Source organism: Carassius carassius, chromosome 42 (assembly GCF_963082965.1).
Source record: "Carassius carassius chromosome 42, fCarCar2.1, whole genome shotgun sequence".
NCBI lineage: Eukaryota > Metazoa > Chordata > Actinopteri > Cypriniformes > Cyprinidae > Carassius > Carassius carassius.
Window position 1 is genome coordinate 13,703,517 of NC_081796.1, and position 27,791 is coordinate 13,731,307.

The 27,791-nt window shown below is 38.0% G+C and overlaps 1 protein-coding gene across 4 annotated transcripts in view; it reads left to right on the forward strand.

Annotated features, from left to right (window-relative positions):
* The window catches only part of LOC132124443 (nuclear receptor coactivator 2-like), a 100,657-nt gene extending 73,069 nt beyond the window's left edge, over positions 1-27,588 (forward strand). For 2 of the 4 annotated variants that reach the window (XM_059535442.1, XM_059535441.1), the window contains exons 10-22: positions 301-448; positions 3,140-4,391; positions 11,763-11,958; positions 14,017-14,217; positions 15,094-15,333; positions 15,443-15,572; positions 15,702-15,864; positions 16,757-17,053; positions 18,192-18,269; positions 18,348-18,819; positions 21,939-22,116; positions 25,056-25,248; positions 27,009-27,588. In XM_059535442.1, the coding sequence (XP_059391425.1) occupies positions 301-448; positions 3,140-4,391; positions 11,763-11,958; positions 14,017-14,217; positions 15,094-15,333; positions 15,443-15,572; positions 15,702-15,864; positions 16,757-17,053; positions 18,192-18,269; positions 18,348-18,819; positions 21,939-22,116; positions 25,056-25,248; positions 27,009-27,023 (3,563 nt within the window). In that variant the 3' untranslated portion in view covers positions 27,024-27,588. The remainder of the gene's footprint in view (positions 1-300; positions 449-3,139; positions 4,392-11,762; positions 11,959-14,016; positions 14,218-15,093; positions 15,334-15,442; positions 15,573-15,701; positions 15,865-16,756; positions 17,054-18,191; positions 18,270-18,347; positions 18,820-21,938; positions 22,117-25,055; positions 25,249-27,008) is intronic. The other 2 variants (XM_059535443.1, XM_059535444.1) reach the window with 2 other exon arrangements.
* The last annotated feature ends 203 nt before the right edge of the window (positions 27,589-27,791 follow it).

Sequence of the window (27,791 nt, forward strand, 5' to 3'; positions counted from 1 at the left end):
ATCAAGATCTATAGAGAATATTGGCATTAGGGCGATATAGTAGACATTACTGTATTTTTATATTTTGTAGCAAACAAATAATTGTGGTGTCTGAAAACATATATAAGTGTGTGTGTGTGAGTAATGTATGCAGTATCTTTGCTAGAAAAGGCTAATCTTATAGGAATTATATGGGTTTATGTTTAATAGCGCTTGTTATCTTGATCTAATTAAGATGTTGTTTGTTTCAGTGTTCTTTAATGTACATTTACATATCTCAAAGTGATGATGTTCTAATCATGTGGGTGTGTTGCTTTGCAGTGCTGAGGCATGGGCAGGCTTTCAGTCCTATCTACCGGTTTTCCCTGTCGGACGGGACCATCGTCTCAGCTCACACCAAGAGCAAACTGGTTCGGTCACCTGCTACCAACGAGCCACAGCTCTACATGTCACTGCACATTTTACAAAGGTACCCCCTACCCAGCTGCACAGCTTGCCACGAGTGCCTGCACTTGAGTTGTTTTGTTTCTGTTTATGTCTGAATCGGAGTTTTTCATGTAAATGCAATGGTGTAACTACTACATGAGTAAGTGTTTGAGTCATTTTTGACCCACTTCTCACTGTTTCAGCTCTGTGTGTGAGCAGTCAGTTGAAACGCACGCTTTCTAGTTCTTACAAGCCCAGTTAATGACCATATAGTGAAAACTCACTGTCATGTGAGAACATCTGACCATGTTTTCCCAGAGGCCAATGCTGGTCTCTAAACATTCCATCAGAACCAAGAATAACACGACTCCCTCGACTTCCACAGCTACACATTGGCAAAACAAGCATTTTCACCCTTGATAATTCCTCAGAATTTGATTGCTGATTTAATTATGGAGTAACTGAATACGAATTATTCCAATGTTAAAGGGAAAGTTCACCCAAAATAAGAAGACGTTCCAAACACACATGATTTTTTTTCATTCTTGTGGAACGCGGATTCTTGTGGCTCTTTTCCATGCAGTTATGGTGCGTCTGGAGCGTCAAAAATAATGCAGAAAATCAAGTGTTCTGAAGCTGTATGATAGATTTGTGTGAGGAACAGACCAAAAGTATTGATTCACTGTATATCATCTCTCGTTTTTCATGGGAGACATAGCAATGTCCAATTTGAGAACGAGTTATTCTTTTGAGTGAATCACTGGTCCATTTCACAAATGATCACTGAATGATTCCATTAATGAATTAGACCGATCTGGTTCTTGAATTCAACTCAGGAACTCACTGATTCGGTCACAGCTGTAAATAAATCATTGAAGGGGTATATTATCAGTGAATAACGACTTACATTTTCGCACAAAAAAGCTATCATAAGACTTCATAAAACTTATGTCAGTACTCACAGTTTATACAGACCGCTTGTATGATGCTTTACATACTTTTTAGAACCTTGAAAGCCTCAGTCCCCGTTCGTAGTAATTGCACGGAAAAGAGCAACTAGGATATTCTTCTGAATTTCTCAGTTTCTGTTCCACAAAAGAAGTTAATACAAAGATGAGTAAATTACAGATGAGTATTTTTTTTTCTTTAGAGCATCATTCATTAAAGTCAGATATCATAAGTTCACATAACATCCAATCATTTGGAGGGTATGGCTTAGTAAAGCTTGGATCCACAGCAGGCAGTTGTGAACACAGTTTCATATGTTAGCTACAGAGTTTCAATCTCTCTCACAGCATGCGAGGAAGGAACACCGGTTTGCTATTTAACACAATAGCAGCAGTGTTAGGCTGGGGTGTCGAGCACAGATAAACATTAAACCCAGGGTGAGCTCACAACGGGAGGATGGCTGTCTTAAAGCACAGGATCTCTAGCACAATAACACACAGTCTAGCTTGACCATTGATTCATCCTGCATGCTCCGAACAAAGGCATCTCTATGCATTTAGCAGCTCTGAGCAAGTTTTTGTATGTAGCTTGCTAAAAGCTTTATACCCCGAGGAGATTTTTACATTAGCGGGGGATACGACAGCACAGCCGCTCGTTTTCTCTGTCCCGTGGCTTGTTTTGAGGGATGAGCACTGCTGTTTTTCTTTGATAATAATTTGTTCCCCTCTTTTAACCTTCTCTTCTGAAACATACTTTAGTTAATTAAGTCATTCCTGAAATTCCTCTTAAGCTCTTTTCTCGGATTCCTTGTTTGGAGCGCTAGAAGAACCGCTTCCTGACTACGAGATTAATTTAACAAATGACTGCACTGGATTAATGTAATGAAATAGTTTCAGTAGAATTTACTTGGAAATCAATATTAATATCAATATCAATATTAAGTCCTTGGATCACAATTAAAACACCATTGTCAACAAAAGCACATGCCAGCCTGATGAGAGAGGCATGCCCTGCCTGAACTAAGGCATTGTTTTCTGGTTTTGTTTTTATGCCCCTTTTTCCTCTCAATTTTTTCTACTTCTTCTCGTTTTTATGTCTCTTTCTTTTTACAATAATTAACCAAACTTTTTTTCATGACATTAAAACTATACCAGGGAATTGTTGTCAGGGCATTGATATGTGGTTGCCAAGTGTTTTTAGCTTATTTGATAAACGGTTGCTAGGGCTTTGGGTTTGGGATTTTAGTATTATTTATATACTATTATGGTACTTATTTATAATTGAATTTAACTTTTTATGTGTGTATTTAATTGTATTATTATTCATTTTCCTTATAAACTTTTGTAATTTTTTAAATATATTTTATATTAAGCTTTCATTTATTATTTATTGTATTAGATTTAGTAATTTAATACTTAAAATTAATTCGGTTAGCTGTCAAGGCAACATGTCTAGTTAAGTTTGTTTTTTATCACACATTTTAATTATTATTATTATTTTTTTTTTTATTTTTTTTTTTAAGCTTGATTTCAATTACCAAACTTCAGTTACTGAATTGTCTGTCACAGATTTTTAATAGTTTAAGTTCTGGTTAACAATAGTAACAATGACCTTTATTATGTTCACTCATTATGAATTTTATACTTGTGATACATCAAGCTTGCAATCATTAAATTACTCTTAGTCTATAAACTATGTTTGTGCTATGTGCTTGTATGTTGCAGCATTATTTGCTCTTTAGATTACCTATTAGCCACTATAAATGTCTATTTTCTTTCTGTTTAAGGGAGCAGCCCGTCTGTGGCATGACCCCTGACCTTGGAAATGCTCAGAATATGGGCAAAACCATGAACCCCATGAGCTCTCCCAACACAGCAGGCTCCTCCAGCACTCCCCAGGGGCAGGATGCCACTGTCAGCAGCAACACATCCACTTTCCCCTCCCCTGGTGGCCAGAAGGAGCCCGGTGCCATCGGCCCAGTACACGGCCACCGGTTCGGGTGCCCTGGAACCATGAGCCATTCAGCAACCATGCAGGCGGCCACCCCTCAGGGCAGTGGCTATCCACTGAAGTTGAGCAGCCCTTCTCAAGGCAGTCCGGGCATGCTTTCTCCACGCCACCGAGCCAGTCCCGGAGTGGTAGGATCTCCACGCTTGCCCCCACCGCAGTTCTCCCCAGCAGGAAGCTTACAGTCACCTGCGAGCATGTGCACTAGCAGTACGGGTGCCAATGGGGGAGCTGGCAGTAGCCATGGTTATACAAGCAGTTCCCTCAATGCCCTTCAGGCACTTAGCGAGTGCCATGGAGTGAGCCACGGCCAATCGCTGGGCTCTCCCGACAGGAAATTGGGGTCACCAGCCTCATTGGGCGTCAATCTTCACATGTTGAACAAAATGGGAGCCTCTGAGACATTTGGAGAGCAGAACCAATCAGAGCAGGGTAACAGCGGGCAGGACGATGGCATTGACCAGCAAAGAGATGAAAAGGGCAACCTTAGCCAGTTTAACAACCCAGATGCCAGTGATCCACAGAACCGGCTACGTGACAACAAAGGCCATACTAAACTCCTGCAGCTCCTCACCACTAAAACTGAGCCTATCGAGTCCACCTCACCCCCTCCAATGACTGGTGGAGAGCCCGGGTGTAAGGACCCCGCTGGGGGCCTAGGGAACGGCGGCATCGGCGGAGCCGGGTCACATGCAACCTCCCTAAAGGAGAAGCACAAGATCCTTCATAGACTTCTCCAGAATAGCTCGTCGCCCGTCGACCTGGCCAAGCTCACAGCCGAGGCCACAGGGAAGGAGCTGTGTCAGGATGCTGCAGGTGGGGCGGCCGGTGTGGCTGAATTAGCCATTAAACAAGAGCCCGTCAGCCCCAAGAAGAAGGACAATGCCCTACTGCGCTACCTACTGGATAAAGATGATAATGTACTTAAGGATAAAGTCAAGATGGAACCTGGAGAAATAAAGGTGGAGGGCAGTAAGATGCAAGGAATTACATCAGAGAAAACTGATGGCGGCTACGACAGTGTGGAGCCGGTAAGTGATGTCGCCATCCTGGCAATATACCAAGAGATATTTAATACAAGTCATTTAGACTCATACCTCATTGGCATCATGCACCTGTTGATTATTGTTTTGTTTTGAAAAGGGAACAAATTATAGCCTGTTGTAAAACAAGGTGCTGGTCAACAAAGCGTGGCACTTTGAGATTGGACATGACCTAATAGTTTTTGATTATTATTACTGTTGCCATATTTGTTTTTTCTGATTGTTATTATTATTTTATTTTGGAGGGTTCACCATTGTGAAATAATGCAAATCCAAAAAAAAGAAAGTATGTATATAATTTGTAGTTTATACTGTATATGCTATTTTAAAATGGTAAATGCATTGTTAAAAATATTTTTTGTGGTAACTGATAGCATGGTGTCAATAGAGCTTAACTGAAACAGAAAGATAGTTTATATATGCAAAACAACACCTGAATCGCGTGTGCTGGTTTTAAACTTGAAAAAAATAATGATTGTGTTGAATTATGATGTCCCTTTTGTGAAATGCAGTAAAGATTCATCATTAGTGGTTGTGGGTAAGGAATGTTTTGGTGAGATATGGTTAGATATTGGCTATCTGTCAGATTTGTGAATTCTCACGCAGAAATAACCGATATGATAACTTATACCAACACATTCAAACACTCTTATCTCCTTGTTTTCAGTTTGTTGCTGTAGTGTTAGTGTATGCATCCTTTCCTTTCCCCTCTGTATCTCTTTTTGTATTCCTCTCTGTTTGGGTGTGAAAGTAGAGCAAACAACAGATTCATAAACCGGCCAATGAAGCCCCAGATCGAGGCAGTATGGTAACAGCAGGGATATAAATGACTCAGCCAGCTGGAGAGAAAGAAAGAGAGAGAAGGGGAAAGTGAGATCTCTGTCACAGGAAGTCGATTCTGTGGGAAACTGGCAGGATTTTCTCAGAAGCCGCCCTGTGACATTTGAAAAAAGGCATCTCGGTGGTGTTCAGTGCATCTCATCTGGCACAGCAGTTGGCACATGCCCTACTGAGCTGGCACTGGGCACCAATCAGGCCTGGCACAGCGGCTGTAAAGTTAGAGAAGCGTCTGGGGCCAGGCAACAGAATAGAGAGATTATCCTGTATGTGTGTGTTCGTGCTCATTGGTCTTCCTGGGCCTCTTTTACAAGCTGTTGATTGAGCCACAAATTGAGTCATAGTTGTCAAATCAAAGCAGCGGTCTCAGGAAGCTGCTGCTGTTAGCCTGTTAGCAGAATGACCTCACCGCCCCTCGGTTACCAGGAAAAGGCCCAGAGTTGCGCTAGTGAGGAACCTATGACCTCACGGTCTCCACGACGGCGCCATTGAGAACATGAAGTACAGTGATTTACAGAGCAGGGAGGCCACAGCGGGACACGAAGAGTGATGGAGGAGATGCTCAAGCATGGATGTGCATGAAAAAAAAGACTGATTTATTGAGGATGCGGGAGAATGGAGAAAAAAAAATGTAGAGTGGAGAGGGAGGACCAATCCCTAGTGACATCAGTTCATGAAATAAGTCTCTCCAAGAGAAAGAAGTTGCTGAACATGGCTGTATTAATTTGTTCAAAAATACAGTGATATTGTGAAATATTATTTAAAATTTTCATTTATTCCTGTGATGGCAAGAATACATTTCCAGCATCATTACTCCAGTCTTCAGTGTCACTGAAGTGATTCTTCAGGAATCATTCTAATGTGTTAATTATATATATATATATTATTATTTATTATTTATTTTTTAATGCAGTACTAGCATACTGTATACTCCCTTCAGTAATATACTGTGCTGTGCTCTAATGACCTTTAGTTCCATCCAGTTTTCATTTCAGATTTGGGAATTGTACCAAAAACTAAAGCAATCGAAACAAATAAGTCTGTATTCAAAAAGACGTCCCATTTACACTATTCATTTTGCAGCTATATTTTACTTAGTGAAATTTAGTAAAAAGGTTATGGCATTCAAATGAATATGAATGAGTCATGAATATTTCTTCAAAGTCATTAGCTGAGTCTTTTGTGAGTTAGGAGGTTCCTTGACTCATAGCATGGCATCCAGTGTATGTAGAGAGTAAGGTGGCTCACTGGGGTTTGGAACAGAACTGGTGAGCTCTCACCATTCATCTCTCTCTTGCTCCTGAGATGAGATGAGCAGCTGGCTGTTGTGACAGAGCTACAGCTGAGACTGAAGAGAAGCAGGGATCTGTGTTAAAGGTCATGATGGCTCAAGGAGTCTTCACTGACACCGTGCCTCTGAGTGCGTGGAGCACGTCCACTCCTGACTTTCACCAGCGTCGTTCAGTGCTCAAGGTTATTTTCACAGTTGGCTCACAATTAAAGGCTTTCGATGGCTCTGGACAGGGTGGCTTTCAATAATGCAGTTTTTATGGCAGACGGTAGAAATGACCCAGATGCACATATTATTGTCACCCAGGCAGCTGCACTGGCTTCAGTCACTCTGTTCACTGATGTATCAGTCCTTCTTTTTCTCTCTCTGTCTCGCTCTCCCTATTGATCGTTTAATCTCTGTCTCTTTTACATCCTGTATGTCCTAGTTTACTCTGTTTCAAAGGAGCTGTGTAGCTAAACAGCATTTTCAAATCATAAGCACAGTTAAGATGCAAACACTGTTTCTAAAAGGTAGGCAGGGGCATTAGTGTCTTATAAGACAGCTTGTTTTGGCCAGATTTGCATCTTATGCAGACTTCATAGAGAAGACAATCCCATAATGCAGACCATGCATTAGCTTACTCCATTAGAATCAATAGTGGGTTAGTATTGTGAGCATTAGGGTTATTATAGTCAACTAAAAGTAAAATTACTTGAAATTAATTTTAACCAATCACATTTTTTTTATATATATAATTGTAAATCTATTATATAATTATATATTATTTTAAATTATGGATAAATACATTTTAATATAACAGTTTGTTAAATATTATCATATATATATATATATATATATATATATATATATATATATAATAACTTTTATGTAGACATTAAAAAAGGACAAAATCACTAAAGCTGTCGCTGCAACTAAAACTGAACATATACAAAAAGAACTCATTTAAAGTTTTAAAAAACACCTGTAAAATGGTGTCTCAGTGATACTAAAGTAACTTGTGAGCACTATTTTGTTGCTGCCTACTGTATTGTTCCAAATCATTCAATTTCTTAGGTTCCCCTTTAGTCAGCATGAATAAGCAGACCGCTAAGCAACTCGCTAGGAACATCACTAGGTTTTTTGTGCTTCTTTGTCTCTACGTGCTCATACACAGAAGGATTTTAGTGTTTCTATTTGTGGTGGCGATGGATGGTGTGCCTTTCCCTGAGTGTGCTTCTATAGATGTGCTTTGTAAGTGTGTTACAGTCTGATGGTCTTGCGGAGGTGCATGTGTGTGTGTGTGTGTGTGTGTGTGTGTGTGTTTGTGTGTGTGTGTGTGTGCGCGTGTGCGTGTGTGTGTGTGTGTGTCTGCAGCAGGAAGTGTGACTCAGGATGGGGTGTCACTCCTCTTCCCTTCCCAACCCCTCACAGAGCTCTAATAGGCACCCTGACACCATTCCTGGGTTGCACACACACACACACACACACACGTGTGGTGCAGACAGCTGTCCCAACCCTGACACTGTCGCTTCGTTGGTGGTTCCTCTGTGTACCAATTAACCCTGTAACCCCTCTTACCCCTTTGGTCCTGCTCCTGTCTATATGACTAACAGCCCTCCGTCCCATCAAACCAGCACTGATATCTTATTTCATACTTGGACTAATGGTTGAAGTTTGGTATTCATAGCATATCCTTAGGGGTCTTCATCAGGGGGTCCGCAACCATAGGGGTCCTCTGCAGTACTGCATAGCAGCAGTTATTGTGCTTTCTTATTATTGCATTATAATAATGTTAAATGAACTCCAGCCAAAGCTAAAGTTAACTAAGTAAACTAAAACTTTCATTCTCCAACTTACATTTGTATAGGTTAATAAAATTAAAAATACAATGTTATAACTCATCAAAATAAGTAAATGTTATACAATATGTAATGGGGATCTCTAATTTGTCTCTCTATCCACTCAAGGTCTTTGGCTTGACAAATGTTGAATGTTTTTTTTTTTTTTTTTCTAAGTTAAATTTAGTAGTTATACTTGACATACTTGATTTTATAAATGTATTTTCCTAATTCTAGTAAATTTCAAATATCTAATAAGTTTGGGGCTCGTGAGATTTTATTTATTTATTTATTTTGATAGAAATTAGTAGTTTTAATAGTTTTCAATACGAATGCAATAAATGGATCAAAGGTGACAGTAAAGAAATTTATAATGTTACAAACATTTATGTTTCAAATAAAAAAATTTTTTTTATCTCAGTTTCCACAACAATATAGAGCAGCACATTTTTCAACATTGAGAATTAGGTTTGCTCCGATCAGGTTTTTTGAGGCCGATCATAGAAAGCAGTATCTGCCGATACCGATATTTTTAAAGCCTTCTTTTTTTTTCATTTATAACAATATACAGTGCTACAACAATCAGGATTTTTAGACATTTATGCAGGGCCTGAATTTCATTTTTGAAAATGGGAGGAATTCCCCTCTTAGGTGACTCTTGTGAAAGGAGAAGTGGCACGGACTGTGCTTTCACAAAACAGTCTGCTACTGATCTGTGGGTGTTTACCACAAACACAACATTTATCCATTATGTTGATTTCAAATCCAAACATTGTCACTGAAAATTGTTTTTCAGCATTGCAAATTGTTTTTTTAAACGAGATTTTTAAATGCAATAAATATAAGCAACAGATTATTCAATGTTTTTTACTTTTGCATTTACTTCTAGATTTATATATTAAGTGGCAAAATATTTAAACTACTTTTCTTACGTTATCAAAAACTTACCATTGACAGAAATTAGCCAATCAAAGCCAGATCAATCAGAGCACACCTACTGAGAAAAATAATACATGTTTCAAGAGAACAGAGTCAGCATATTAGACTGATTTCTGAAGAATCATGTGACACTGATGACTGGAGTAATGATGCTGAAAATGTTGCGTCATTTACATTGGAAAATATGCTAAAAATGGTAATTATAAAATAGACAGTTATTTTAAATGGTAGTATTTCACAATATTCATGTTTTTACTGTATTTTTTGATCAAATATAAACAGCCTTGGTGAGCATAAGAGACTTATTAAAAAACATTTTCAAAAATCTCACCGACCCCCAAACTTTTGAATGGTTGTTTAGTTGCAGTACCTGTGACCTAATAATAATACGTTTTATTTGTGATGTCTTAAGACTGTTAAAGTGAACTGCAAGTGATTTTAAAATGGTAAAAATAAAAGATTTTATTGCCACTCACAGAACCTCAATATTTACACTTTTCCTTATGCATTCATATGCAATTCAACTTAAAATCATGATGTTAACAGTAAAAGTTCATGGACATGTCATTTATCAAATACCCACATCCAAAAGTGCTAATTATAGTGGAATATGTTGGATAGTTTGACTGTAAGTGCTCTGGTAGCTGATGAGAAACACAGCTCCCATAGATCTCCACACAGGGAGCTTTTCCACCATTGGCTCAACATCACACCGACGTCAACGCTCCCGCTGGTAAGAAAGTGATCCATGAAGGTGCAGCTCAGTGCGATATAAAGAATCCATGCTAATGCACAAGCACCTTCCTGTCTGGACTGAGCGAGTGCACACAGATAATACACAAGAGAGAGGGCAGCGAGCGATAATTGGAAAGAGGAAGACAGAAAGGCTGAAACAAGCAGACTGTGAGATGCATGGACAGTTAATAATCTTCAGCAGGTTTGATTCAAGAGGCCAGCCAGGGACATGGGGTGCACACACAAGTGTGTGTGCAAGTATGTGTGTATGCATGAGATGAGATGAGAGGATAGATCGGGAAAAGAGCTTCCGAGCGCTACACAAGGAGAGTGACCTCATTAAGCAGTTCCTCCTCTCCACTCGCATCCTGTTTGTGCAGCGCTTTTCCGTCGCAAATCAACGGCAAGAGAGGCCGACAACTTCATTAGGCTGCAGACATGCAGCATGAAGGCAAACTTTCAACCCACAGAATAATATACAGCATTTGATCTTTGACCTTTAACCTTAACTACCCTCCACAACAGCCCTGAAACACACAGACACTCTCTCATCCACTTTCCTGAAGTGAAAGTTTCCTAGGCTATTTATCAGACATCTTAAGCATGTAAATAAATATATGCGTTTGTGTGTGTGAGAAATATTTTTGCATATATTGTCCTATTATAGTGTGTGCATTTATATAAATTATGTACTTATAGACTGTATATAGATAAATGAATATAAATAAATAAATACTTATGTATAATGTAATTTACATGTATTATAGGTGTAATCATTCAGATGGGTAGATAAATAGATTTTGTTGTCCTGATTGTAATATAGATGTCACGTGTGCTGCCCCCTTGTGGTGGCTTAAGGACTTCAATGCATGTTTCTTGAAAGTTCCAGAACTGGCATTTTCCTAAAATCTATGTATTACCCAGCGTAAATATTTATATCTCCAGCTGTAGAGTGCTTGTGTACGGAACACTTGATTTAGCATTTATTTAGTGTCATTTAACAGAAGTTGTTTGCATTTTAGTCTTTTCTTATAGACGACGACAGCTCTAGATAAACAAAAAAAAAGTACAGTTCTGAATCTTTGAGTCAATATTGTTTATCTGAAATGCACTGCTCCAAGAAGGTTTCTTTATCTCAACATATATATATCTCAATATATATGTCAGAGCTGTAGTGCACTACAGCCAAGTGTGCATTTAGATTTCTAAGGTAATAAATATTTTTAAAAGCTTATGAAGGAGATGAAAGGATTTGAAGTCAGATCGATGGTGTATTTAAAGTCAAGCTGCGTTCCCAGTCATGCAGAGTGTGTGCGTTTGCTTGCGTGCATTTAGAAGATCTTGCTCTGATGGAGAAGCAATCTAGGGTTTAAAGATGGTAACCGAACCATGGCAAATGGAGTAGTGTTCAGCTAGCCTCCTTTAACTTAATGTGAAGTGTGTCCTAGATTCCAGTCCTGTGTGTGTGTGTGTGTGTGTGTGTGTGTGTGCACATGTGAGAGGGAGAGGGGTGTGTTTCAGGAGGAAGACTTTCGCTGCTGAGATACCAAACCTTGTGACTATACAAAACATAGCCGTTATATATGCATTGGCATATTATGTATAAGAGGATGTTTTCATGTGCATCTAAAACCCACCAGAAATTTGACCTTGACAAACCTGTTTTTCATATTAGACAACAAACTGATGAGACTAATGAAAATACTAAACTAAAGGAATTTCCTTGTGTGTTTGCAGTCAAGCGAGCTGGATGATATTCTGGATGATTTACAGAACAGTCAGCCAGGACTGTTTGCGGATTCCAGGCCTGTGTCTTTGCCTGCTGCCGTGGACAAGCAGTCAATCATCAATGACATCCTGCAGATGACTGGAGATGGTGGAACCAACATGGGTCCCCAGCAACAAAGAGCACTACAGGCTGTGGGCCAACAGAGTGAGTAACACACACACTCTCCTACAGATTTCATCCAATGGCTGGAAAAATGAAAGACTTCTGAAATCTGAGCAGATTTTAAAACACTTGACATTATAAACTTGCCAAATTGGTAAAAAGTTGCAAAGAAAAACTAAATGACTGAGGGTACATTCACACTTCAGTAATGTACTAAAAACAGAAATGTTTATCTTTTTGCATTTAATAAAAATGCTATATTATGCATTATTATATATTATGCTATATTATATATTATAGGCCAGTAGTTGGCGATGTCACAATGTAAAACAACACTGCTACACATGGCTATAGACTGAACACATAATACGCAAGTGCATGACACAAATTCTCATTTTTGTAGTTTACCCTGAAATGATGATGTTTTCTTTTTCAGTGGTGTTGTTTTCAAAAACTTTCACTTTAAAGGAACACTCCACTTTTTCAAAAAAAATAGGCTCAGAAAATTGCAACTTTTCATTTATTGTCAGTCTTAGTACACAATGTAACTACAGACGAGTCGAGTTTTAAATAGGAAAAACATAGAAACTCTTTGGTCATTTTTGAGCGAGATGCTAACGTCTAATCAGATTCAATGATCTATGCTAAGCTAAGCTAAAAGCCCTACAACCAGACCCAGAGATCGGCTGAATGGATTCGAAAACGGTAAAACTCAACTGTTTAACTCCAGGGGAGTTGGAAAATGAGCCTATATTAAAAAAAAGTGGAGTGTTCCTTTAAAACCCATATTCAAAAGTTTGCATTTTCATGCCCCCAAAACACTGCTGTTGTGTAAATTACAACTTGTCAATTTGTCCAGACTGTAAATTGGGATTGGGAGTTCTGTGTGAGAGCAATAAAGTCACTCGTGTTTAAGTTATGCAAATTTGCGGTGCTGACCGTCAGAAAGCTATTTAGTTTGAAAGTGACTTCTGTGTGAACCGTGCTTCATCTCAACACTATTGATAATAGACAGTTGACCCTTTTTCACATTACATTTTGCTAATGTAACTGCACCTTTAAAAGAGCAAATGCATAAATATTGCAGGTTTTCCCAAGCATGCTTACTTGTGTTCAAATAGTCATATAATTGCCTTATCGCTCATATTTATGCACAAACACCCTCTTGAACGCTGGTGTAAGATTAGACCAATGTAACACATTGGTTTGAGCTTTGCCTTATATTGTGTAATCGACGTCCTTTAGGACAACTATCCAGATTGCACCCAATCCTAACCAATGTGTTTACAAAGAGTTTCACTGAGTAGTCTTGGATTTTATTTGCGTTTGTTTACAAGGTGACAGCATGGAAAAAATTCCTGTGTCCACAAACAGCATCCCAATGTATTTGCAAAAATATTAAGAATTACACAAGCGTGAAAATGAAGTGAACCCGGAGTGATTTATGTTTTCATGTCATAATTTTTACGAAACACCCTGAAACTATTCAAGTGTGCCCAGGGGCTGACCGAAACTGTGAGCAGGTGGAACATGAGTTTCTCACGACACATTTGTTTCTCAGCTGAGTGGATATTCTCTCTCACGAACTGTCATCAGAGACATTTTGAAAGAAATCAATACTTTTTTCAGCAAGAGCATATTTGATTAAAAGTGACAGTAAATGCATTTATATTGTTACAGAAAATTTTTTGAGATAAATGCTGTTCTTTCGAACGTTATCAAAGAATCCTGGAGTATCAGTTTACACAAGAATATTCATCATCACAACTGTTTTCAACATTGACAATAATAATAAAAAATAATCTTGAACAGCTCATCGGTATACAAGAAAGATTTCTGAAATCATTTAGTGTGAGACTAAGGACCGAAGAGTAATGGCTGCTGGAAATTCAGCTTTGCCATCACAGGAATAAATTTAGTTTGAAAATATGTAACAGTAGAAAACTTTGAATTGTAATTATTTCACAATATCAGTTTTTTTGACATTGTATTTTGATCCTATAAATGCTGTTTTGGTGAGCATAAGAGACAAACCTTTATTTCCAGAGTTCAACTAAATACTTTTTTCATTTATTGGATATTTGCTATGTGTGTTCATAGATTTTGGTGCTCCACGACCAGGTCAGCCCGGCAGAGCTCCTCCAGTCAGAAGCGTGTCTTTGGATATGAACATGCCTGCTAAAGGCGCTCAGGGTCAGTACCCTCTGATGAGGAACAACAGCCCTTACTCGCTCATGCAGCAGCAAGGCATGATGGGAAACCACAGTGTTATGCCTAATCAGCCCAACATGGTCAATGCAGGTGAGTTGAGCTGGTGTCAGAAATGCAGTAACCTAAAATACAATAGAAGTAAATTTTGTCTGTACATATGTGGTGGAACGCAGGGCTTCCCCCACACTTTACACCTACTATGAGAGGAATGTTCCAATGCCGCACCGACCGTGTACAAACCAAAGTTTCAGTTTGATCAGTAATGCACAGTCAAGCATTACGTTGTTGGCCGAGAGAAAGACAAATGTGTTAAACGGCACACAATTGTTGAGTCAGATCAAAAGCGAGCCCCCCCCATGCACCTTTTGTTTGTGTGTGGTGGGTTACATATGCTTGCAAGTGAATGTGCACATAAAGTGAGACTGTGAGCGGCTAGATATGAATGTTTCATAACCTGAGAAAGAATTGTAGGGTTTCTGTGTGATCGTGTCTGCATGTTTTGAAATATCACATTTCTGAGGATGAAATGACACCGTGGTTTTATACATACCACTGTTTTTTTTCTATATCAAATTTATATTTTCAGTTGTCCCTTAGCTTAGGTCAGCTGAAAAAAAATACTGAATAACATAATCGTAGCTCAAATTTCACAACCCAATTCAATAAGAACAGTATTATTCTGAAATATTATTTCGATTTAAAATAATTTCTCTATTTTAATCCATCTTGGGATAAAAAAAAAATTAACATGATAAATGTCTTAACTGCCACTTTTGATCAATTTAATGGATTCTAGTTGAATAAAAGTGTTTACTTCTTTTTTCAATATCCACAAACTTTTTAACAGTAGTGTAAATTTCGATCGAAAATGTCCCATTCCACATGTTGCTAATACCATTTAGTTTATATTTCATAAGTGTTACCTTCAAATTAAAAGCCCCCTTTCTTTCTCTTTTTTTTTTAAAGGAGTCATGGGTAATAATGGTCCCCGTGTAGGTATGCAGCAGGACAGTTGGGGTGCACAGGGTCCTGGTCCGGTCGGTAGCACAGCCTCGCCTGTCACAGCTGCTCCCGCCGGCCAGCACTCTCTCACACAGGGAGCGCTCCACTCTCGCATGGGGCCCAACTCTGGTGCAGGGATGCCCATGAGGCCCAACAGCCAGCCTGGACCAAGACAGATGCTTCAGTCCCAGATGATGCCCAATGGTAAATGGACACAGAACAGATACATAGAGCTTTACAGAAAGTATAGAAAAGCACTTGAGGATAACTGTTTTTAATTATCTTTTATCATCTGCTGTTTCTTCTTCCTTAGCCCAGTCAAACATGGACATGGGCATGGCTGGCCACCAGTTTCCCCAGCAACAGGCACCGCCCAATCAGACGGCTCCATGGCCAGACAGTGTTATGCCTATAGAGCCAGTGCCATTTGGGAACCAGAACAGGTAAACAGCATTTATTACTGACACTGTTTTAAGACCAGAGTGCTTTTTTGTCCTTCTGTAAGAAAATAACTAGACAAATACACTCAGTTTTGGGTCTCAGCTCTTTAATGAGTCTCTCATCTCTGTAAGCTCTATGTATAGCGGTTCTCGTGAGGATGTTTTGTGCCCTCCTGCCTCTGAGGGTCCGTCCGATGAGGGCGCTCTGCTCAGCCAGCTCTACACGGTTCTCAAAGATTTCGACGGCCTAGAGGAGATTGACCGTGCTCTGGGCATCCCGGCTTTGGTGGGACGGGTAGGTTGAACACCTTTGTTCTACAACCCAGCCTCTTTTTTGTAAATAACACCAGAACCGAAGTAACTTTATTTAAAAATCTATTAATTAATCAAATTGACTTCCTACCAAAAACTTTAATTAATCAGCTAATTAATCAAACTTACTCAATCATCACTTTTTTTTTTACTTGCACCAAAGGTAGTTAAGTCAACTTTTTAATTATATATTTGTTTCTACTCCAATTTGTTGTTAAAAATATAAACATTTAAATGGTGACTGTAATAAAAACTTGTTTAAACTTGCATTAAAATACTAGTGATGCAACAAACTAATTTTTATGATTTTTATTTAATTTTTTGCCCCGAAACACTGAAACTGGGTTTCATTTAGCTGAAAACCAAAATGAAAGGGTTTCTTTTATTAATCAGTTAATCAAAATTACATTTACATTTAATTAGCTTTTTTATTGCATACAAGGCAGCTTTTATTTTTCTACTCCAATTTGTTGTTGAAATATAAACTAATATTTAAATGGAATCTGTAATAAAAACTTGCTTTCATGACAGATTTTGTCTAAACTTACAAATATATATTTAATAATATAGTGAATATTAGCAAAATGCTCCTCTGTAGAGTTATACAAACTAACAAACTATAGACATTGAATGGGTTTCTTGAGGTAGATGTAACTTTTACAAGATGTTTTATTGCCATCTTTCTGTGGTTGAAACAATGATTGAGTGGTTATTTGAGACAAGATTCTTTTTCGCTTGCTGAAATTTCAGTGCATTAATACAAAATCCAGGTCCAGAACTATCGGATTTATAACGTGCATCAGCTATTAACATCACACACACATATGGCATTACTAAGTTTAAATGTAATGGTGTTTACTCACTCTTGTGCTCAGGCTCAGCCGGTGGAGCAGGATCAGTTCCCCGGTCAGGACCCCAGTATGATGATGGATCAGAAGCCGCCCATGTACGGCCAGCAGCAGTACACCGCCTCCCAGGCCCACATGCAGCAGGGTGGATACACGTCCATGCAGGACCCTAGCTTCCATGGCATGGCAGGACAGATGGGGCAGAGGCCGGGCTACCCCATGCTCCGCATGCAGGCTAGACCAGGACTCAGGCCCACCGGGGCCGTCCCCACTCAACCCAACGCACTCAGACTGCAGCTTCAACACAGGCTACAAGCACAGCAGGTACGGTTTACACTCTCATACATGAGAAGAAAGAACACTCTTGATTAAAGTAGAATAAAACTGGTTATTTTTTTATTTCCTATTCATAATATTGTCATAATATTGCCATCAATATTAAGCACAGTGATCATTTCGTTAAAAGGATAGTTCTCCCCCCCCAAAAAAAATATTCCTTTATCATTTACTCATCATTTACATAAGAATGTTAATCAAACCATTTTGGTTACTATTGTTGTATTGACAAAATAAATTTATAAAACTTAACAAAACCCTTTAAAATGTATATAGACAATACAGTGGTAAGTGTTCCTTGTGACACTTAATTGGTGGCATGTAGCTTTGGTCATCTAAAGACTTAAATATAAGTCTATTTTTTTTCTTTTCATATACACCCATTTTAAAGGCCTAATTGAATCTAAATCAGACTGGTGAAGTAGTACCGTCTGTGGTTAACTGCCCCCTGCTGGACATTTCAGAAATTGATCCTTGACCTCATTTTGGGTTTATTTAGGGGTCATGCCTCTTAACTGTTTAGTTTCTGACAATTTAAAGCTACAGTCAGTGATTTATATATATATAATATATATTAAATTTATATATAATAAATTTATGCATTTAGCAGACGCTTTTATCCAAAGCGACTTACAGTGCATTCAGGCTATCAATTTTTACCTATCATGTGTTCCCGGGGATTTGCTTGACAGCGCAGTGCTCTGCCAATTGAGCTACAGGAACACTATATATATATATATATATATATTACAAGTACATACTTAATGCACTATTATATACAGTAAGTTTTAAATACTTAAAGAAAGAAAAATTTCTATTTTATATATATATATATATATATATATATATATTTTATTATATAGTAATTGTGTATTTGTAATATACTATATTGCACAATGGCTAGTCTCAGTGCCTTTCATAGATTACAGCACTAGAGCATGTTGTTGTTTGTATCACTCCACTTGTGTTGTTTGCTATATAGAATTCAAATTGTAAAGTCAGTATCTTACAAGAAAGGGCCATTATATTGAACAGAGCAATTGTTGAAATGTATTGCTTAAGTATTGAAAATTCAGATGAGTGATTATGCTTTTGAAATGATTCTACAATGTGCTGCTTGTTCCAGAATCGTCAGCCTATGATGAATCAGATGGCTGGAGTGTCAAATATGAACCTACCTCTAAGACCCAATGTTCCAAATCAGGTACGCTGAATCACTTCTTGCATTCTCCCTTGTGCGCGGATGCCGATATAACATGCCTAACTCTCTCTGTCTTCCCAGGGGACAATCAACGCTCAGATGCTGGCCCAGCGGCAGAGAGAGTTGCTGAGTAATCACTTGCGCCAACGTCAGCTGGACCAACAGCGGCAGCAGCAGCAACAACAGCAGCAGCAGCAGCAGCAGCGCAGCATGGTCATGCGAGCCCAGGGCCTCAACCTGCCGCCAAACATTGCAGCGGCCACAGCAGGCATGCCCGGAGCCATGAACAATCCACGGATCCCCCAGGCCAACCCCCAGCAGTTCCCCTATCCACCCAACTACGGTACAGGACTGGCCTCGCCGCCCCCCTCCAGCAGCCCTTTCTCCCCCGGTTCTCCCAACCTCCCCGCCCCCCAGCTCCTCTCCCACAACGCCATGCATGGCTCTCAGATGAGTCTAGCTAACCAGGGGATGCTGGGCAATCTGAGCGGACAGTTTGGGGCTGTTATGAGCCCTCAAATGCAGCACAGTGCCTTTCAGTTCCCCAGCTCAGGTACTGCCTGCCCTTTCTCTCTGTCTGTGTGTCATGCGCTTCCATACACACAAACACACACACCTGCGACCAGCAACACTACAGGCTGAACGTGTGTGATCTGAATGTGCTGTTAAAAATCATAAAGTTCAGGGACAAACGACATGGTATAATTAGAAATGCAATTTTCTAGACACAGGTCAGCTGTGTAAAAATACTAATCCAGCAACTATAGTCAAATCCAATCTTAAAAAATTATATTATAAAAGAATTAAATGATTGTTTATGTAAAAATTCTAATTTAGACATCATTTGCTAAACCCCCATGTTGTTATAAATCTTTTTAACTTTTTTCTTTTGTGGAATACAAAAGGTGATTATTTTATTTATTTATTTCATTTTCCAGCCAGCTTTTTGTAAAATATAATAAAAATGAATGAAGACTGGACTCCAGAATAACAAAAAAAGCACCATAAATGTGTTCTAAAAATTAAAATAGCCAGGATGTTCCTAAAAATGCACCTTTCCACCTGTTTCATAGAAGGAGGAAAGACATGTTGTTATTTTTATTAATTTTATTTTTTTTTAAATATAAATATTAGATGCAACAACTTAAAGAGGTAGGAGTCCCAAAAATGACAATTCTGTCATTAATTACTAACCCTGAAGTCATTCCAAACCTGTAAGACCTTCGTTCATCTTCAGAACATAATTTAAGATATTTTTTAATGAAATCTGAGAGCTTTCTGACCCTGTATAGACAGCAATACAACGTTTTATGGCCCAGAAAGGTAGTAAGGTTAAAAACGTCCAGGTGACATCAGTGGTTCAACCATAATGTTATGAAGCTGGAAAAATAAAGACTTTATTCAACAATTTCTTCTCTTTCCTGTCAGTCAACGCATGTTCACAAGAGTACCACGACATATGTGTCTGATAGTGCTGCTGATGCAGGAGCCAGCGTTCTGATGCAAAACTAGGATGTGCTCCGCCTTGTTTGCAAGCAGAGAAATGCACACACATGCATCATGGTACTCTTGTAAAATGCACCATGGAAGAGAAGAAATTGTTGAATTAAATTCGATATTTTTGTTTTCTTTGAGCACAACATGTATTCTCATAGCTTCATAACATTACGGTTGAACCTCTGATGACACATGAACTAAAACATTTCAGTAACTTTGCTGTCAATGGAGGGTCAGAAAGCTCTCGGATTTCATCAGAAATATCTTAATTTGTGTTACGAAGATGAATGAAGCTCTTATGGGTTTGAAACGACCTGAAGAGTTTTTAATGACAGAATTTTCATTTTTGGGTGAACTATCCCTTTAAATGAAATTTAGAAATATCGCCTTGGCCAATAACTGTAATAAATAGAAGTTCTAAAATGACTAAAACTGATATGAAAATAGAGCTAAATAAAACATTTTAAAAAAGAAAAAAAAGCATGTGACAAAAGTGACTAAATCTTAAATTAAAATGAAAACTGAAAATATAAAAATAAAATCAAATTTAAAATCTTAATAAATATTGTAATAGTATACAATAACACATGACGAGAGAGAGAGAGATTTTTAATGAGATTTATAGTTTCTGGATTATATTATCATATACTTTATTATGAGATTAGATGCTGCCATAAAACTAAAGACCAAAATTCATTAGTATCTAGTAATGTTTCGTAATCTCAACTTTAAAAACGGTTTCAGTGAGTATTTGGGCTTTTAAACATCAGTTTATGGTTGTCTTGCCAAGTACTGTGAACTAGATTGGGTTATTTAGCACTTTATGGTAGTAAATCAGTATTAAGTAATTGTCCTTATGTAGTGCCCTTGAAATATCATAATGTTATGGTAGAATGTGGCACTAGAGGGCAGAAGAGTCACTAATGGTTTTCCCACGTGTAATAAGAATATATTACAAGAATACATCAGGTTATTTCCAAATTAATGTCTATAAACCGAATGCTGTCTATTACCACAGAAAAATATTATCATTCACAGCTCAGCTTTTAAAATCAAATAGTGTGATCATTTGCATATTTTAGACTTTGCCACCCACTCAATGACCCTGTTAGGCTTCCATTGAAATGAAATACTAATTGCATTTTGCATTCTTTTTTACAAACTCAAGAGCGAGTTGAAATCATTCTGTGGTAATCAGAAAAATTCAACAGATCAGTGACATTAAGATTGAATTTTCAGATACAGAATTGACATAATCCAGAACATCCATCTTTGTACTTTGCCACAGTAAATCTATATGTAACACATGAGCTACTGATGCAATCAGATGATCAGTTTATCATTTAAGTCAGGGGTAACCAACCCTGCTTCTGGCGAACGACTGTCCTGCAAAGTTCAGATCCAATCCTAATCAAACACACCTGTAGCAGCTAATTAAGGTCTTCAGGATCACTTAAATATTAAAGGCAGGTGTGTTTGATTGGGATTGGAGCTAAACTTTGCAGGACAGTCGATCGCCAGGAGCAGGGTTGGTTACCCCTGATTTAAGCCAAGCTTAAGTTGTGTTAAACTGTTGAACACTGTGCCTGTGTCTATGCTTGTGCTGTGTCATATATGTCAGTGTCTGTCCTGCCTAGACTAATTGGCTGATGGTGATCAGTGGAGGCGGAGCAGTTGATTTTTAAACCAATTATGCGGTGACCCAGACCCCACCCCTCAATCCCACCCATTACACACCCACCCACCCAACCTCTTTTCTCTGGCTGTCTCAGCCACTAACACTAACCTGCATGTGTGACTCTGTCTTACTGCCTGCTTATAACACCTCTAAAGCCCTCTTGATTCCTCACTTTTGATTATGGAGATGGGCTGAAATATTCTCAATATGATTTCTGCGTCTGCATTTCTTAAAATGATGTTCAGCTAATCTAAACAACACATGTTTAGATTTAGATTTTGTCATTTTTTTAATAATTGTTGTCATAGTTGCGGTTATATTTAATTTCTGGGTGCTGAATGTAGATGTTGTCTGACAGCGTGAGTGTGAATATGATGTGAAAAGCGCTGTACAGTAATAATGACCTCACTTGTGTTAAATATTTCTTTGATGTATGTTAATAGCGAGCCAGAGTTTGTCTCTTCATGTCTGTGTGTGTGTGTGTGTGTGTGTGTCAGGTATGAGTCAGCAGTCCGAAGCCGGGTTCGGTGGTGCCGCCACCCCTCAGAGCCCCCTCATGTCTCCCAGGATGGGCCACGCCCAGAGTCCCATGATGCAACAGACGCAGGGCAACACCTCTTTCCAGTCCTCCCCTGACATGAACGGCTGGACACAGGGCAGCATTAATGCCAACAGGTGCAGCTTTACGTCTCGTATAGTGTGTGTGTGTGTGTGTATATATATAATAGGGGTGTCCCCGAAGCTGAATACCTTATTCAGAAAGGCACGAATAATGGTTTCAAAAATGAATAACGGATAACTATTAATTCTGCCCGAATATTCTGCTGAGGCTTCAGCACAGTCTGGTGTTTACTAGATTCACAGGTGAGCCTGGGGATCAGTGCAATATTTTACACAAACCTCTGAATTCACTCAATGAGTGTGTGTAGTGAATGAACGTAAACTTTATGAATGAAAAGAGCGCAAATCAAACACCGTATTGCTGTTGCCACGCTGTACATCTCTCAGAAATCAGAGCTTGGCAAGAGTAGGGCTGATATTACCTAAAATATTACATTATACATGTTCTACTATTTGTTCTACTATTTAAACATTATAGGCTACGGTATGATACACGAATGAATAAGCACAGTGCGATTGCCAATCAAATAGCCACGTTGCCGTCTCTCAAAAACCAAACGAGCTGTCTGTCAAGAGTATAGGCTAATAATCAACTATAACTATGCCTACATGTTTGCTTCCTTAACTTTTGCAAGTTTGCCTGGCATATGCACATTTGTTTAGTGAAGTTCAATAACGACTCGTTTAAATAGTTCTGCATAATGAAATGTTAGCCTTGAATTAATTCATTCACTAAATGTTTGTCATGAAATCTTCCTACTTGTATGATAAATTTATTTTTAGAAATTATTAATGTTATATTTTAGAACACCGAATAGGGCAAATAGTCTAAATAGTTTTCCACACTCTGTTCTCTTTTTTTCCCCGTAGTTTTTCCAGACCTGCAAATTACTTATGTGAAATACTTTTTTAACTCTGCAGGAACCGGTGAGCCAAATGAATTCATGTTGTTTTACATAATCCTCTAAAATTACAACGCAGTAACAAGTGTGGAAAGTAGCTAAATGAGTTTATGAATGAAATAAGATAACAAAATAAGATAATAAAATAACAGTGTTGCAGTTGCCTTTTTTCATGCATTTCCTGGAAATTACTTCAATCGATTTCCATATTTCTAAATTGCGTAGGAACCTTTACTGTTTTAATTTGGATACTTAAATATCTATTTATTGGATCAAGAAAGGTCCCCAAGCTGGGACTCGAACTCACGTTGCTCGAAGCACAACCGCACTACATCTCGAAGCACTGCCCATACAATGAAATCGGCGCCGACTGTTAGAAGATGTTTAAGTAGGCTAAATGTTACAATCATGAAAATAATAATAATAATAATAATAATATTTTAGTTAAACACTGCATATTTGTTCAGTGATAACTATGAAAAAAAGAAAGGCTGTAAAACCATATTTCAAATACTGTACGAAGTTCTGGTTCAAGCTCTGCCTACTTCCGGATTTATCCGAATACAGATACAGATCCGAATAATTCTGTGAATTTTTTACAGGTAAAAAATACTGGCTTTGCTGCACACCCCTAATATATACATATATATATACATTATGTGTGTACAGATATATATATATATATATATATATATATATATATGTATGTGTGTGTGTGTGTGTGTGTGTGTGTGTGTGTGTGTGTATATATTTAGATATATATATATATATATATATATATATATATATATATATATATATATATATATATATACATATACAGTACAGACCAAAAGTTTGGACACACCATCTCATTCAAAGAGTTTTCTTTATTTTCATGACTATGAAAATTGTAGATTCACACTGAAGGCATCAAAACTATGAATTAACACATGTGGAATTATATATTGAATTATATACATAACAAAAAAGTGTGAAACAACTGAAAATATGTCATATTCTAGGTTCTTCAAAGTAGCCACCTTTTCCTTTGATTACTGCTTTGCACACTCTTGGCATTTTCTTGATGAGCTTCAAGAGGTAGTCACCTGAAATGGTCTTCCAACAGTCTTGAAGGAGTTCCCAGAGAGATACTTAGCAATTTTTGGCCCTTTTGCCTTCTGTCTGTGGTCCAGCTCACCCCTAAACCATCTCGATTGGGTTCAGGTCCGGTGACTGTGGAGGCCAGGTCATCTGGCGCAGCACCCCATCACTCTCCTTCTTGGTCAAATAGCCCTTGATGCCTTCAGTGTGACTCTACAATTTTCATAGTCATGAAAATAAAGAAAACTCTTTGAATGAGAAGGTGTGTCCAAACTTTTGGTCTGTACTGTGTATATATATATATATATATATATGTGTATATATATGTATGTATATGTACACACACACGCACAGCCGTTCAAAAGTTTGGGGTCAGCAAGAAGTTTTATTCTTTTCTTTTTTTTTTTTTAGAAATAAATGCTTTTATTCAGAAAGGATATTAAATTGATCGAAAGTGACAATGATTATATTTATAACGTTATAAAAGATTACGGTTTTGAATAAATACTGTTCTTGAACTTTCTGTTCATCAGAGAATCCCGCCAAAAATTCATAATGATTTCCACCAAAATATTAAGGAGCACAACTATTTTCAACATATTAATAAGAATGTAATAATATTTATAATATTATTCTGTAATATTTTTCTATATAATAATAAAAAAAATTCTTAAGCATTAAGTCAGCATATTAAAATGATCTCTGAAGGATCATGTGACACTGAAGACTGCTAAAAATCCACAGGAATTATGTTTTAAAATTTATTCAGACAAAAACATTGTACAGTTTTTTTCAAAATATTTCGGTTTATTTTTAATTAAATATATGCAGCCTTGGTGAACATCAGAGACTTAATTAAAAACCTCCCTAACCCCAAACCTTTGAACAGTAGTGTGTGTGTGAAATGTTATCAGACATGAAATATGTTTGAAGTTTTCAATTCAGGAAGCAGATGAATAATTTTTCCCACCTGAACGGTCTTCTACATTTATTTGCTTCCCTCCACAGTATGTTCACTCAGCAGTCGCCACCTCAGTTTGCCCAGCAGGCCGGTAACAACATGTACAATGGTAACGGCATCAATCTTAACGTGCCCATGGGCACCAACTCAAGTAACATGGGCCAAATGGGCAACCAGATGAGCATGAGCTCTATGAACTCTGGACCTGGGGGTAGCATGGCCAACATGGGCCCTGAACAGGTTAGACAAATACGCAGTCAGTTTCTGAGTCATGTGACACCTTTGTCTATTAAAAACAGTGTGAACGTTTATTGCCTTTTGAGAACCCATACAAGCTAATATAAAAACCCATCTTTAGAGTGAAACTACTTTGCAGCACTGGTCAAACTCTTCTGATCGCTCATGAAGCACATTTAAACTCCTCAATGTTCCACCAAGGAGTTTAGTAAAAAGCCATGCACCGTAGATTTATTGGATGCATTTATTTACTCAAATCATTAGAGATAGAATGTGTAATGGTCAGACTTTAAGTGTCTGAGGTCACCAAATAGCGTAGTTGACTCTGCAACTATAGCTCGTTAGTAGTTTACTCTAATTATCCTGGGTAATTTTGCAGATGAGAAGGATGATGCAGAACTATGCATGATAGGACAGTTATGCGAGTAGTTGCTGGCAATTAGTGCCTGTTTGAGGTGGACAAAGAGCTCATGTATGCACATGACAGACTTTAAGTGCTAAATATCAGACGTGACGTCTATAAGTCAGCTAGGGTTTGACCAAACATGCCCCACACACATTCATGCACATATCCAAAATTGCTGTTTATTCATATAAATAATAGTTTTAAGTGCATTTTTTGTGTGTGTGTGTGTGTGTGTGTGTGTGTGTGTGTGTGTGTGATTTATGATTTATGATTTATAATTAATACTTTTATTCTGTAAGGGTGCATTAAATTGGTAAAAAGTGACAGTAAAGAGATTTATAATGTTCCAAAATATTCCGAAAAAGATAACATTTCCACAAAAATGTGAATCAACTTATTTCAACATTTGTTAATAATCAAAAATGAATATGCACCAAATCAGCATATTAGAATGATTTCTAAAGGATCATGTGACACTGAAGACTGGAGTAATACTAAAATGCTGATACAGCTTTATCAGTCAAAACAAGACGAGTTATTTTAAATTGTAGTCCGCTGCAGCTTTTAAGTTTAAATAGTATGAATATTTAACCAAGTTGCATCAGTTTGATTGTGTGCGCTTCGTGTTTTTATAAGTCCTTAGGACGTTGAATTCTCAGTCTGCCGATTTATTCCCAAGATGCGTGTATAGTCACAAGTCTTTTAATAATTTAGCATTTTGCAATTAGTGGAGGTTTAATGAATTATTACTCTCGGTTTCTTAGCTGTAATTATCTCTTCATGGCAACACAAAGTTTGCCATTAAAACACAATTTAGTGAGGGGTACGTGAAACTGGGTTACGAGAGCTTTTAAAAAGTACTTAACCTGTCTTGATTTATTACAGTATTTCTTTGGCTCAGGGTTCATCCAGTCAAAGCTGCCGAAATATATAAATAATGTAAAGAAAGAAACTAATTCAAAAATGACCATAAGGTTTTGGTTCATTTCGAAACACAAATGAAGATATTTTTAATGGAACCTGAAAGGTTACCGAAACTAAGAAGATTCAAAAATGGTTATAAAGGCATCATAAAGTGACGTCTTTTGATGATCACTTTCTAGGAACACATTTATTTTAGGATTTCAGTTACATGTAAACACTGATCAAAACTCATGCATAAGGACATTAAGTAACCACTGTTAAGCGCAAACACATTTTTTTTTACCATACAACTTAATTATTGTTAATTAAAACACTTTGCCACAATGTGAACACTCTGACATAAAAAACAAGCTCATAGACGATTTCTGTGAAAAAAAAAATGCTTCTATGGTTTTGAGTCTAAGACCAGATTTCTTTTTCCTCTTTCCCACAGCAGAAGTATTGTTGACCCGGGGCAGATGACCGAGTTTATTGAAGATGTTTGATGAGTGATTTTCAGCTGCAGCGTGATCAAGGAGAGATTGGAGTGATGCTGTGCTGTTTAAGCTGCTATCAGGGCTGTACGGGTCTTTAGAGAGCCTGTCTACTGCCCCCTACTGGACATCTCTAGAGGATGATCAGGGGTACTGGAGCTCAGAGGGGATGGACACTCTGCCTCACTCTCTTTCTCACTCACACACACACTGACACTTTGGCCTAGAACCCCCCCCTCGCCCACCTCCTTCAGTCAAGCACGGTCTTCTGTCCCGTACTTACACTGCAAGCCCTTTCCGTCAGTCTGCTCCGCTGCATTCACCGTAGTGTGACTTAGGTCTCCCCTGAAAAGACTCTGTGACAGTGGCATCGGAATCCTTGTCTCCCATGAATGTATTCCTCCCTCTCTTTTTCCCTGTCTTTCTTCCCGGTTCGTCCTCTGGACTTCAGACTCTTCTTAAGAAGACGTTCTTTTGCCCAACCATCTCTCTTTCGGACTTCTTTCCAATCTGACGTTCTAAAACCGACAAGAAGACTGCATTGTTTTATTTTTATTTTTTTCATAGTGCAAATAAAGATCGATTGATGTTGAAAAGGCATCTACATATAGATTGAGAATTCAGATGATGGTTTGTAAAATTAGACTTAATTTAGTAAAAGGTTTCTTGTGTATTAAATTAAGTTTTATTCTAATGTATAGTTTCTTTTTTTTATTAACATTGTAGATTTCTTTATAAACCAT